The 13755-nt window shown below is 35.7% G+C and overlaps 1 protein-coding gene across 1 annotated transcript; it reads right to left on the bottom strand.

Moving 5' to 3' along the window:
• Nucleotides 1-2016: 2016 nt before the first annotated feature.
• LOC147273096 (uncharacterized) lies at nt 2017-11865 on the bottom strand. The gene is made up of 28 exons (XM_086227374.1): nt 11505-11865; nt 11269-11362; nt 10996-11071; nt 10337-10401; nt 10211-10255; nt 10013-10113; nt 9786-9927; nt 8883-8944; nt 8732-8805; nt 8573-8643; nt 8280-8367; nt 8132-8204; nt 7953-8048; nt 7583-7691; nt 7286-7379; nt 7106-7189; nt 6852-7008; nt 6446-6642; nt 6313-6357; nt 6128-6156; nt 5917-6038; nt 5763-5810; nt 5237-5361; nt 4877-5157; nt 3302-4244; nt 2971-3042; nt 2423-2542; nt 2017-2337 (listed from the first exon to the last, which is right to left on the bottom strand). Exons 1-28 carry the CDS (start codon nt 11863-11865, stop codon nt 2293-2295), a joined length of 3819 nt encoding a protein of 1272 aa, XP_086083500.1. The 3' UTR covers nt 2017-2292.
• Nucleotides 11866-13755: the final 1890 nt, after the last annotated feature.

Raw genomic sequence — 13755 nt, 5'->3', positions numbered from 1 at the left:
AAAATAAAATTACATAATGCAATGGGACTATAAAATAAATATTTAAATTTATAAATATTTAAATTTATTATTTTATTACAAAATATTATTTCGTTTTATTACAAAATATTATTTCGTGGCTTTGAGTCATGCACGATGCATGGTTGGATCCACTTCGTTAGTATAACGACGTGGTAGGACCATCCCACCAATTATGTCATAGAGTGGTAGTGACAATTATGTCATTGGGTGACAGTAACACCAAGTTTGGTTATTTTGTTGTCATTAGGTGACAGTAACATCGAGTTTGGTTATTTTGTAGAATTTAGCAAGCGTGAAACAATATGCCAAGGAGTGCCAATCAATTCGCTACACAAAACTTCACAAAAAATTATAGGGGGGAAAAACTTACAGGACACATACTTTGATAGTTGTTTCCAGTGACGGATCTACAGTGGGGTCAATGGGGTCACTTGACCCCATGAACTCAGAAAGGCTGGGCTTGATGAAAAATCTTGACCCCATGAAATCTTGGTTGCAGCCATGGCTAGCAGGGGCAAAATTGCAGAGCAGGGGCAAGAACCAGAACAGGGGAAAGAACCAGAGCCTATCACCGTCGCCCGTCACCCCCTACTCCCTCGCTGTCGTCGTCGCCCCTTGCTCCCTCGCCGTCGCCGTCGCCCCTTGCTCCCTCGCCGTCGCCCCTGCTCCCTCGCTTCCGCCCCTGCTGGGTTTATCTTGCCCCCATACCAGTGGATGTCTAGATCCGCCACTGGTTGTTTCATTTCAGGACATTAATTTTGCTTTATGTTAATGAAGGACACATACTTTTATTTTGTGTTTATTAATGACCATGTTTTTTTTTCAGTTTTTATCTCAACTTTGGTCTGACGTTTGACCCATCAAAACTCCACCAAATTCAGAAAAATTATACTGGGTTTAAAGATATGCATCTCCTCTTTACAACCATATAAAGATTACCCAAATCGGATCTCTACAACTCCAGATAATCGGCCCTAAAGTAGGGTACTCGAAATTGTTTGATTTTCCAAATTTTTTTCCAGAGGTCCGATTGGATAGTTTGGGTACCCTACTTTTTGGCCAATTATTTGGAGTTGTAGATGTCCGATTTAAGTGATGTTTATATGGTTGTAAAGAGGAGATGCATAGCTTTAAACTAAGTATAAGTTTACTAAATTTAGTAAAGTTTTGATGGGTCCAATGTCGAGCCAAAGTTGAGATAAAACAAGGTCCTTAATTGACACAAAATAAAAGTATGTGTCCTTCATTAACACGAATCAAAATTAATGTCCTGAAATAAAACAGTCGTCAAAGCATGTGTCCTGTTTGTAAATTTTTCCCAAAATTATATTCCGAATCAAACGGCACATATTAATGCTTAGAATTTAGAGTTTACTCTTTCAAGTGTTAGTAATTTAAAATGGGCGATTGAGTAATAAAATAGGTATAGGTAATACTTTATTTTAATAAAAATGTGTCATTGAATTAATCTAAGAGTTTTTATAAAACGGTCCTTCATACTAGCATTCATGAGTAATTTAGTACTCTTGAAAGAATTCAGTTGAAAATGCTAGTGTTTAGATCATTTTTCGTGGGCATGGTTTACCGGAATATTATAATGGTACAATGAAGTTATTTAAGGCTGTAGAGAAGATTGGTATTATAGCTACAGGTGATTGCTCATTGGTTTCACTTTCAGAAGAATCAGAACCACAATAACAGGACCTCATTTGGTCATTACTCATTTACTATGGGGGAGTGCAATAACTTAAGTCCACAACAGCTGGAAACCCAAATAGTTAATGCAGTATATAAATAGTTTACAAAAATGCACTTAATTTCCTAGAACCTGTGTTACCTCGGTAATTTAGATGCTATATAATTCCAGCTTCATATTCAGTGTAAACATCCTCATTGGAATCTTCTAAGCTGATGTGTGCAACAAAATCAGATGCACAAACAAGTCCTCTCATCAACCCTCAGCAGCTTTATATATATATATATAAACCACTCTTCCCAATGAACGAGAATGGATCTCAAATGAATTATGACATTCGCCCTGATAAAACTGACTATAATCAGACTTGAATCAGCACCATCATCATTGGCATCTCCCCGAGCAGATATGTGCCACAAGATCAGATATTTACATTCCTGTCACTGATTAGCACAACAAATATGAACACATCTGCCCTGACAGAAAGCAATCAAAAACATGAAGACAAAGACAATCATCACCATCTTCCAAGCTAACATGTACAACAAAAGAAGATATGCACACAAGTACTGTCATTAACCCTCTGCTTCAGGATGTAAGCCTCTTTTGGGTAGTTTAAGCTGCACCATTACAGAAATTAATTAGTACATCTGCCCTGAAAGAATGCACTAATAAGACTTGAATCATTCCTTATTAATTCCTGACCTTTGATTTTGTAGTCCTCCAACCTCCTTGGTTCTGTTGTAGTGGGGAGTACGAGAATTTATCAAAGGAATTCAGAATGGAAGATTTATCCATGCTTGAACCACTAGCAGGCAAGAAACCCTACAAATATGCTAGGACATGTTATTCAGATTATCTTGGCCATTTACAACGTAATTCCTGTATACTGAAAATGCTCTTCAGATGGTTAAAGCAGACTAGCCATTCAATATTCCATCAATTTTTCAGTAACATTGCCAAAAGAACTTTATATTGGAATCCAATAAAAAATGCTTCCCACTAGCATTTTGCTATATATTGTGATAACTTAATTGTGATTCACTGATTCTATAGGATAACAAGAGTCCTAAACTTTTTTTCTAGAGTTTCAAATCCAAAGGCAAATCATCACCTTTTTGTTTGCATGCGTTGCTTCCTCCATGTATTGGTCAATAGATTCAAATTATCAGTTATTAACTTTTAGCATTATTACAAAATCTGTCAAACTACCATGACCAAAAAGATTGAAAGACCATATATTACAAACTTACATCGTCTTTTGAAGTTCTGTCACTAGATGCTTCAAGGTTTTTAATTTGCAACTGATCCAAGTAAAACAGTATCTGAATTTCGAAAAGAAAACCAACATAATAAATGAGTCAGGTGAGAAAGAGGCACCATATCATACCGGCTATAGAAGATAACCATATTCCATGCTTTTAACATTAAACAGATTGCAAGATTTAGGCACAGGGGAAATACTCTTTGCATTGCAGTTGGATACTGAACAATAACTTCGATCAAGAAGATTGCAATGAGAAACCTTTCATGTAACTTACCAGCACACATTCCACTAACCTATAAAATTTAAATAGAACCTACCTTGTTGAGTAAATGAACGTTTGTCGCATTAGTTGCCATGATCTGTACGCCAAGGCAATTACTTTGACTACTGCAGGAGGGGCAGAAGATGGTACTGAAAACACATCCGTCTTCTTCACACCATATACCCTGTCCAGGAGCACCTTCAGAAGTCCTATTGCAGAGTTGCTGATCAACTGATGAAATGTCAGTTATGACAACGGGTATGCCTGATGATGTATTCCCAATATGAGACTTCGATATTTCCTTGTGAAGAGACTCTAAGTGAAATTTCGATGACAAAGTTATTGAGCATGGTACATATAGATCATTCTCAGGAAGGCCCAGTGGGTTTTGGCAGAGTGAGCAAGAAATTTGTAGTCTCTTGTCCATTACAGACACGGATGAAGCACTACAATTACTCATTGTGAGCAAATGATGAACACTAGACTTGGATTTGTGTTCTGAACAATTACTCTCAACACTAAATTCAATTTTGCGATTTGCATCTTTACTGGCCATTGTGAATCTTACAGAACTAGTATAATCAGGAGTTTTGGAATCAGGAGAATCAGACTGCCCCTGAACACAGCTAACCAGTGGTGAATGCATGAACTTTCTCCTTTTTTGGGTATGAGAATTAACACTTAAATTCAAAGATGATTCTATTTCAAGCATCGAGCTGTGGGTGTTCAAAGTCACATTCTTTTCAGGAGTAGCTGCTACAGAACACTGAGCGTTTGGAGAAGCTTTGCTACAATTGGTTAAAGATGCCGATTGGAATGACAATTGATCAGGACAATCAGAAGAGGCTTCAATTGTGGTTGAAGTTGAACTAGAGTTCTCATCCTTATTACAGGATCCTGGACTGCAAGTGGAAATGATGCCATCCGGGGTTTCTTTGACAATACAGATGTCTGGATCTTCATCAGAGAATGCCATGGACAATGATGGCTTTGGGTACCTGAAAAAAAAGAAAAGGCTTTTATCATGCACGAGTTCTAATTTTTACTAACTTAAGAGTGTCTGGCAGAAAGATACATCATACCATAGCCACTTATCTAGCAATCAACTATCAACTACAGACAAATAGTTATGCAATAAGACATTAAGCAAATCCATCCTGATCAACAAGTAACCGCATGCAACTCCCTTTTATGGATTCCAGTGAGAAGACATAATTGTATGATTTCCACAGTTCTGTTTCAGTCCAGAAACGGACAAATTAAGATTAATCATGTAGGACAAGGCCTATACCAGTATGTATGTACATGGACATATATATAGTCGTACATACATTACACATACAGAGCTCAGCCCAAGATCAACTTGAGCCATATAACGTGTGATCATGAACTGCTCAGGAGCTAAGACTTTTAAGAACTCAAAGGTCTTAAGATGGAGAGCCATTTAAACTTCCCCGTCTGTAGATGTAATAATATTATTATACTTTATCAATGGAAGGGAAGGCTCTATCAAATATCATGATAACAGTGACAATGGAGATGTCAATTTTCATAAAGCAAGAACAGAGACTATCAAATACCTAAAAGACATTCAAAAGTAATTAAACTTTGAATAGAGACTCAATTTTACCTTGCATCTTTCTGAGGGCTACATTCTAGATCAATAATTTGCTTTCTATTGTCAGCATCTTCATCCATTTGTGCCAATTCCCGAACTTCAGAATCACCTTGAAATTTCAGTAGGACATCGTGCTTCACCTCAGAAATCTCCTTCTGTCCGTTACGATCAAACTTCTTCAATTTCTGATTTTTTACTTGTGTAAATCCTTTACTTTGATCCATAGAAGGAATAATTTCCTCTTTAGTGTCAAAACTCTGCGATACAGTAACCATATTCTTGCCTACCCTTTCCTGCATGAAGGTTAACCAATCTGTTTATAAACGAAAAGTACAATAAAAAACAAATATATAGTTGGAACATGCAGCTAACCTTCACATCTTTGAAAAAGGATTTTAATTCCTCTAATGACGCGTCCAAGCTGTCATACTGTCTAATGGATTTCTTTAGCCACTTTGACACATATGCTGTATTTCTTTCTTTCTGATAACGTTCATCTGCTTGCAATAAATAATTAAATTAGTCATCACAAATGTGAAAAGAAAGATATGGAAACAGAAAAAGATTAATAAATTACACCCAAAAAGAAAAAGTAAATTTTGTTTAATGAACCTTTTGCATTGTGAGCAACTGAATTGAAAATGAATCTTGGATTAATTTAATAGCAAGAAAAAAAAATTGAGTCTAATGTCAGCCAAATGTGAGCTTCCAAACCAGCTTGCAACCAGCTTGCATGAAAACATTAGTTAGTTGTCTCTCAGAGTTAAATTTTTTAAGGCCCTTTGCAATTTGCATGCAGAATATTTCAAGGTGATAAATTTGCAAACAAAAACATATCTTCTGTTAAGAAAATTATCAATGGTTTAAGAGACATGAACTTATGTTCAAGAACACTTACCCAATAAAATGACAGCTCCATAATCAAACCTATGTCGGATACAACGTCCTACAGAAATCAAAAGCCATTTAATACAGTTTAGCATACCTACAGAATTAAAAATTATCAGATGGTGCACAAAAAACTATCAAATGAGGGTGATGAGGAAAAATACCTGCAGCTTGATTTAGAGCTCGGAAGGCTTGGTGGCAGTACCACTCATTCCCACTCAGAAGGTTTTTGGATGATTTATATGTATCATTATATTTCTTCTTCAAGGCAACTTTAATATCATTTCTGAAAAGAAGTTGAGAACAATCAGCACATTTATACTTATATAAGACATTTTCCCCAAGGCATGAATAATAAAAAAGAAAAGTTCTTACATGTTGGGAAATGGAATGCCGACAATTATCTGGGATAGTAAAAAATTGACAGTCAAAGATCATCTAAACAAATGCCCACAGTCCATTATGTAAACCACCCCCCCCCCCCCCCCCCCCCCCCTCTCCCCATCCCAACCCCTGCTAAAAAAAGGACAAAAACACTTCAATAAGAGTGAAAAGGATACCACCGCCCGAGCATTGTCATCTGAGAAGTCAATCCCTTCTGAAACCTGCAAGCACAAATGAAACAATTTAGCATGTGCAAACTGAACAGTCTGTCCTATCAATATCTATTTATAGGACCAGAACCATGTGCACCTTTCCTCGGAAGACAGCAAAAAAAGCAGCTCCATCAGCCTTACTATTTTTTGCACACTGGACTGCAGTGAAGTGACTTTGTCTTGATATCTTGTTAGCACTTTTCTTTCTTCCAAAATCAGCTTTATTACCCCGACAAATTGAATCATAATAACTCTTCAAAACAGGATCAAATTCCTCCTGGTCTCCTCTTGGCTCTGCACCAAGCAATAGTATTAAGCATTTTCGGTCGAACAGAAAATAACAATAAAGCAAAATCATCTGAGTAAGTATCCATATAAAATGAGCTCCACTGTTACATCCATGCAAAATGCTAACCATGAGACATAGGCCTCACCAACGAAAGGAATATTTACTCAAACATGCTTAACATAAGGAGTGAAGAAGGGAACAGACAAAGCCTCACCAATAAAAAGGGACTTTTTTTCATTTAACTGAGACCATTGTCCTGTTCCACGCCAACGCTTGCATAGTTTTCCCATCAGGTTATAACTTGGGAAGAACACAAGACAGCCACCTGGCACAATTTTGAAAATTTCCTCCAAGGATTTTCCAAGTGCATCCTTCAGAATAACATACAACAAAAATTTTATTTTACAACGGGGGAAACAGCCTATTCAAAATAAACTATAGAATCAATTACAAATTTTGCCAAATTACCTGGAAGGCATATTCATCTGCTGTCTTATAACTTGCATTCAATGGTAAATTACCTGGGCCAGCAGAAATAATAGCAGGCCAAACCTGTAGTGAAAAAGCTGATACCTTGTAACTACAAGAGCTGTGCAACCAACAAGAATCAATGATCAGTAAGGAGACAAAGAAATGACATTATCGTACCTGTGATTCAACATCAATTACATGTGGAGCTTCCAGAGTAGTTCCGAACTGAAGCCCAAGCTCAGATGAAAAGGAATTCATTGGTGACAGAGTCCTAAATTCAAGAAAGAATAGGTCATTATTACTGTAAATATTATTCTACCTAGACGCATACAATGCAACTGAAGCAATGGTGTAGGAAACCAAACCAGTAGAAGCAGAAATCTGTGGTCAGTCAACAGTGGCAAACATTCATTTGGATAAATAGTAATAATTATTAAATATAAAGTGATACAAGTTCACCTGCGCTATACTAACCCCGATGTTAAAATGACTGACAAGGAAAGATCAGCAATATCTTTAAACACAACAGCAGGATTCAAGCACCACAAACTTAAGGTATGTGTCCAATCGCCAGAACCTTGTCCTGATACAATAACAGAATCCATATTTTATCTAAATGCAGCTCGCACAGAGATAGTACATCAAAGAGGAACATAATAATGAGACTAACCAACCTAACAACAAAACAAAATTTGGACCGTGTTTCTGCTGTACCAATTACAGACTATAAATTCTATAAAAATTGAAATGGTATACTGAGAGAATTTCTATGAAAAAGCCCAGGAAAATCTTCTCCATCACCATCTTCAAACATTAACAGCTAACAGCTCTATTAACTTCTTACCAGCATCTCTTTTAACATATCGTTGTAAAGCAAGCTGATAATCAACCATATGACACCCATTTCTTGAGAAAAAATAAGTAAGAGAAGAGAACAACCCTGCACGACATTTTGAAAGAAAGCCATTTAAAATATTAAATGGTAAAGCGGGACATGAAAACATATAAATTAGAGAGCTTTACCTTCCAATGTCACAACAGACATGCCACTTAAATGTGGTACCTCTGACTCTGTATCTGTAGCAGCTTTGATTGCCTGAAATAGAAAACAGACACTTGACACACAGCACAAAATAGTATGAAACATCAGAAGCTTTTATAACTAAAATACCTTTGTGGCACATTCAAGTAAGATTGGGAAGCACTGTTGTGTTATATTAGCTTCTTGGAGCTCTCTCAAAGCCTTGTCGCCAGTCCAACTGAACAGAAAATAGGTGTAGAATACTCATTTGCTTTATTTATTTTTTTCAGAATAATTTTACTGTTTTATTACAAAATGGCAAATTAAACTGTGCCCCAGTATGGCATGAACCATTATTTTATTTTGATTATTAATTCAATCTGTTCATAAAACAATAATACAGAACAAATAAAATTGATAAACAGGTCAACCAAAATTCTTACCAAGAGACGTAGTGCTGAAATTCACGCTTTTCCAACTTATTTTTACTTCGTTCAATCCAACTTATGAGGTCCTATACATATGTAGCACTCATTAAAGACCAAAGAATTAAAACAGACAGTTACACGAAACAATTACAAGTACACTGTATATAACAAAACCTGTATCATTTCGTATAAAGGTTGGTAAACCAAAACATCCCCTGGGCAAAGCTGCTGCAGTTCCATCTGCAATTCTTTTAGAAAGTATGACCACTATATAAGCAATAGAAAGTGACATGGAAAGAAAAGATTACTAGTTTAGGACCCCTACTGTGCAAAATTTCTTCTTCAAGATCCACACTACCAGCAGCACGAGCAACATCCTCTATATTGCTGCAAACAAGTAATTTGAAAATAGAACTTTTGAGAAAGTGGTATAAAAATAGAAATCAACGCCTTATTACTGACACAGAACAACATAGCAAGAAAATGAAACACAGACCCTAACTAAGGAAAACATGTCATTTTCATAGCTTTAAAAGAGAACTGCAGCTTTAAACGTGCAGTAACGTCACCTATGTTGCAAACATAACTTTACACACAAAAGCATGAAATTCTTAGTTAAAAAGTGTTAGGGAAACTCAAAATTTAGATCAGCTGATTTTTAGGGTGTTTAAAATCAGCAAACCCTGTACAATATTTGTGTACAATGATTTAGGCAAAAAAATAGGGAAAGATCTCCTTCACTTTGTATCTTGCAGAAAAGAGAATCCAAATAATGAATCACCAATATGGAAAAATTAAATTTGAAAAACCTTTGATTTTACCAGTGAATCTTGCAGCTTAAAATTCAAAAATATTTTTATTAAAAGAGGTAAGTTCTACAGGGAAACATATAATACTAATAAGAGAATCCATCACTTCCTCCAACAAGTACAACAGGAGATTGGAAAATGAAGAATTTTCATTTACCTCATAAATGAGCATGAGAAGAAATATGAAGAAAGTCAAACCAAATATAACTTGAAAGTAAATAAGGAAACAAAGAGAAGCTCAATATGTGGAATACTGATAACTGAACAAAGAGAAGCCCAATACATGGAATACTGGTAACTGAAGAAACACTGAGACTTATGTTACTTATAAATTTGCTGTACCAACAATTACTCAAAAACTGAGTGAATAAGGGAAAAACAAAACACAAAATAAATATACATGAAGTGGTACAACATACTGGGCTTCATCAAGAACTATAATGGCTCCCTTAATATCTACTTCCATTGCTCCCCGAATGACTGGATTAATGATGTAGTTATATGGGCAAAAAACCAATTCTGCATCATCTGACAAAGAACGAGCTGCATAATATGAACAACCTGAAAAATGAATAGAATCTCCGGTGAGATGTAACCATAGCAATATACACAAGACAAATGCTAGAAATATAACAAGAAAGTAGACCTTTCACAACTTTTCCAACTTTCACAAGATCTTCAATATCGTGGGCCTCATGGCAGCCTCCTTTCTGAAGGGATGGATGACCTTTGACTTTGTGTGCATTTCTGTTTGCAGAGAATAAATGATTATGCTCCTAAATACATAGACAACGTAACCAAACATAAATAAAAAAGAAATCATATGTATAATAAAATAACTCACTTAAATTCTAGGCATCCAAACTCTCGATTCCTCAAAAGCAGCTTACTGACAAATTCCAATGACATATTTTAGACAAAAAAAAAAAGAGACAGGAAAAGGAAAAACAAAAATCTGTTAAAGCTGCACCATTCTTCGTCAATATTCTCTTTCCCACGTACTTGTGCATTTGTGCAGTAATGCTTCCTTGAGGCCTGGACCAAAGAAAATGGTGAAAAAACAAACAAGCATGCAAACAAGAAAGATTCCATCCATCATTAATGTAAATTTAGACTGCAGCAACCTTAACCATAGAAAATTAGTCAGAATAAAGACTACAAACACAAAGCAAATTACTGAGAGTTCTTGGAAAAAAAAATAGAAAATAAGAGAAGAAAAAAGTTACAGAAGAATTTAATCCATTTTCTGCTTTTGTACATTTTGGTGAGTAGGTAAATATACTTTGATATTTGGTTAAAGAAGCATTCATATTGAGCAAGGTTAGTCTTTCTCATGTAACCATATTCAGATCTCTACAGAAAGAGATGCATGCACATCAACATTCAAATCAGCCCAATAAAGCAGATAACAACAACCAGAAAGACAATAGGTTTCAAGGGGACCGAGCACTTTCTATGAAACTCTTTTTTCTTTTTCTGGTTAAATAAAGTTTAAACTGACTGCTGAACCCAGTTACTGGAAAATCTTAATGGTCATTGATTCAAATCTTTGTAGAGGCCTCAGATCAACATTGACCCACAACATAAAAGGAACTGAGTGAACAAAAAAAGAGAACTGAGTAAACTTACCAACACTGCCATAGGCACCCGATAGGAAGTTTTCCGATATTCACGGATCACTTGAGAAATCTGTGAATGCGTTCTCCTTAAATAGACAGCAGAAGAGAGAAGATCATTATTTCAGTTAATGAATCTGATGCTCAATAGTAGTTCAATGATCAGGTTCAGTGAACTCTACTTTCCATGTTGCCTTTTTCAAGGGTTAGTTCAATGAAAAGAAAGCATGTTCGAAATGCTAGCTAGCTCAATAACAAGTAAAAAATAAGCAAATAAACAACTTACGATGCATAATATATAGTAGGTGTTGCCTCTTTCTTTTGGTTCTTATTGTTTGCCACAGATTGAGATGGGCCTGACTTCTCTGATAGTTGAACACCTATAAAAATTACACATTTAATTCTAGAACACTCATTAATGCAACAAAATAGCAATTAAAGGCCCATTTATCTAACCCATAAACAATAATCAGATTCTTGAAAACCTAAAACCAAAACGATTAAAATTAGGGTTAAACGAACTTGAAGGTTCCTCTTCAGGAACAAAGCCACCGCCGTGACCCATCGGATCGGCCATGGCCTGAGGGTCAGGCTTGGAATGCGAGAGATTGGCGTACTGATGCTTTAACTTATAACTCTGTTGCCAAGCGAGAGTCGAGCACAGAAGAGAAAGCGATTTCCCGGTTCCGGTCGGAGACTCGAGCAATGCGTGGAAATGGCCGTCTCTCTGAGCACGATCGAGAGTGGAGATGACCCTGCTCATGAATGCCAGCTGAGCCCCGTACGGCTGGTACGGGAACTCCACTTGGATGCCTCCGATGCGGTACGCATTTTTGGGGGTAGGGGTAGGGTTAGGGTTTCTTCCCGGAGTTGCAGACACCATTTTTGGGTGCTCTGGCGCGGAACTTCACTAGGCAACACAGTCAAGTGTATGAGAAGGATTTTATGAGCTGGTCATTTTGGCGGGAACATTGGGAGCGTAACACTTTTCTATTTTTTTTTCTATTTTATTTTATTTTGGAGGCCAAGCCATGACGACCGACAACTAAAATTTCAGATCTCGCAGAAATTTCGAGAAATTTTAAATTTTGACAAAAATTAGACAGAAATGACAAAAATTGCTATTAAAATACGGAAATTTTGAATGAAACTTTACCATATGTTTATTTAATATATTATCTACTACATTGATAAAAAATATTAAAGAAATCTAATTATATAATAGGTTTTATGTTATATAAGATAAATATAATACGCGCTGGAGACAAATATTGTTAAATAAAATTAGTATAATGAATAAATGAAATTAGTATATTTTTTAGGGTTTTTTTTTAAAGTCCATTTTTTTAAATTCACTATTCATCCGGCCCAAGCGCTACAGTAAAATACTGTAGCAGCCCACTTTTTAAAAAACCGGTGCTACAGTAACAGCGCTACAGTGCGCCGTTACTGTAGCGCTACAGTGTTTTTTAAAATGTCATTTTTCCCCTTTTTTTTTTTCCCATTTCAGTACCAATTGGTACATAAACCACCCAAAAAAAACAAATAATAATTTATGTATTTTCATGTCATAAACATATTAAATAATAACCAATATAAAATACAAAAAATCAAGATGAGGCATCCATAATTTTTTACGTTTTAATAGTAAATATAATTGTTACTATCGAATAGTAACAATCATCTATTGCTACTGCCGGGCAGTGGCAATCAAGTATTATCATTATTTGATAATAACAATCACTTATTGCTACCGTCTGGCAGTGACAATCAGAAATTGTTATTATTTGGTAGTAACAATCACCTATTGATACTGTCTTACAGTAACAATCACGTGTTGAAGATAACTAATATATCTTGTTATCGTCATACAATAACAATCACCAAAATTCAAACCATAGAAAATTACAAAATTCAGAGAGTAACAATCACTTGATTGCTACTGTCACACAGTAACAATCACCTAATTGCTACTGTCACACAGTATCAATCACATATTGTCACTACCCGGCAGTGACAATCACCCATTGCCATTACCCGGCAGTGACAATCACCTATTGCTACTGTTCGGCAATGACAATCACCTATTGCTACTGTCCGGCAATGACAATCACCTATTGCTATTGTTCAGTAATGGCAATCTTGTATTGTTATTATTTGATAGTAACAATCACATATTGCTACTGTCTGACAGTAATAATCACCTAATGCATACCAAACTCAATTACAAAGCTCAAAACTGTCACCACAATAATGAATAAAGTAAAAGAATCTGAGCAAAAACCTAAAAAAGACAACAACATAAAATGCTCAGGAATATCGTAATTAGTAGAAAATTATCATCTTGCTTTCAATTAAAAATTGATATTGGAGTAGCAACAGTAGAAACTTGACCAATACTACAATGCTAACATTTTTCCTCTTACTAGAAGGAATTATGCTAATTATCATGCAATTGTCTTTGCTAATATTAGCAGCTGCAACAACAACAGCAGCAGCTCAAGCCCTCCATCCTCAAACCAAGCCTGGCTGCCCAAGCCATTGTGGTAATCTAACAAATTACAAAGGAATTAACAAATTACAAAGGAAATAACAAATTAAAAAAATATACAATTTAATAGAAGAACAACAAACCCTCAACTACTTCACCAAACTTAGAAAAGGCTTCATGTAGTGCTTCTAAAGTAGTACGTTTGTTAAGCTCTGAAAACAAACATATATGTGATCCAATACAAATCATAGTAGATCAAAAGGTAACTCAAGTGTGATAAAA

Source organism: Dryas octopetala, chromosome 9 (assembly GCF_963921425.1).
Source record: "Dryas octopetala chromosome 9, drDryOcto1.1, whole genome shotgun sequence".
NCBI lineage: Eukaryota > Viridiplantae > Streptophyta > Magnoliopsida > Rosales > Rosaceae > Dryas > Dryas octopetala.
This window is presented reverse-complemented; position numbering and strand designations above follow the sequence as displayed.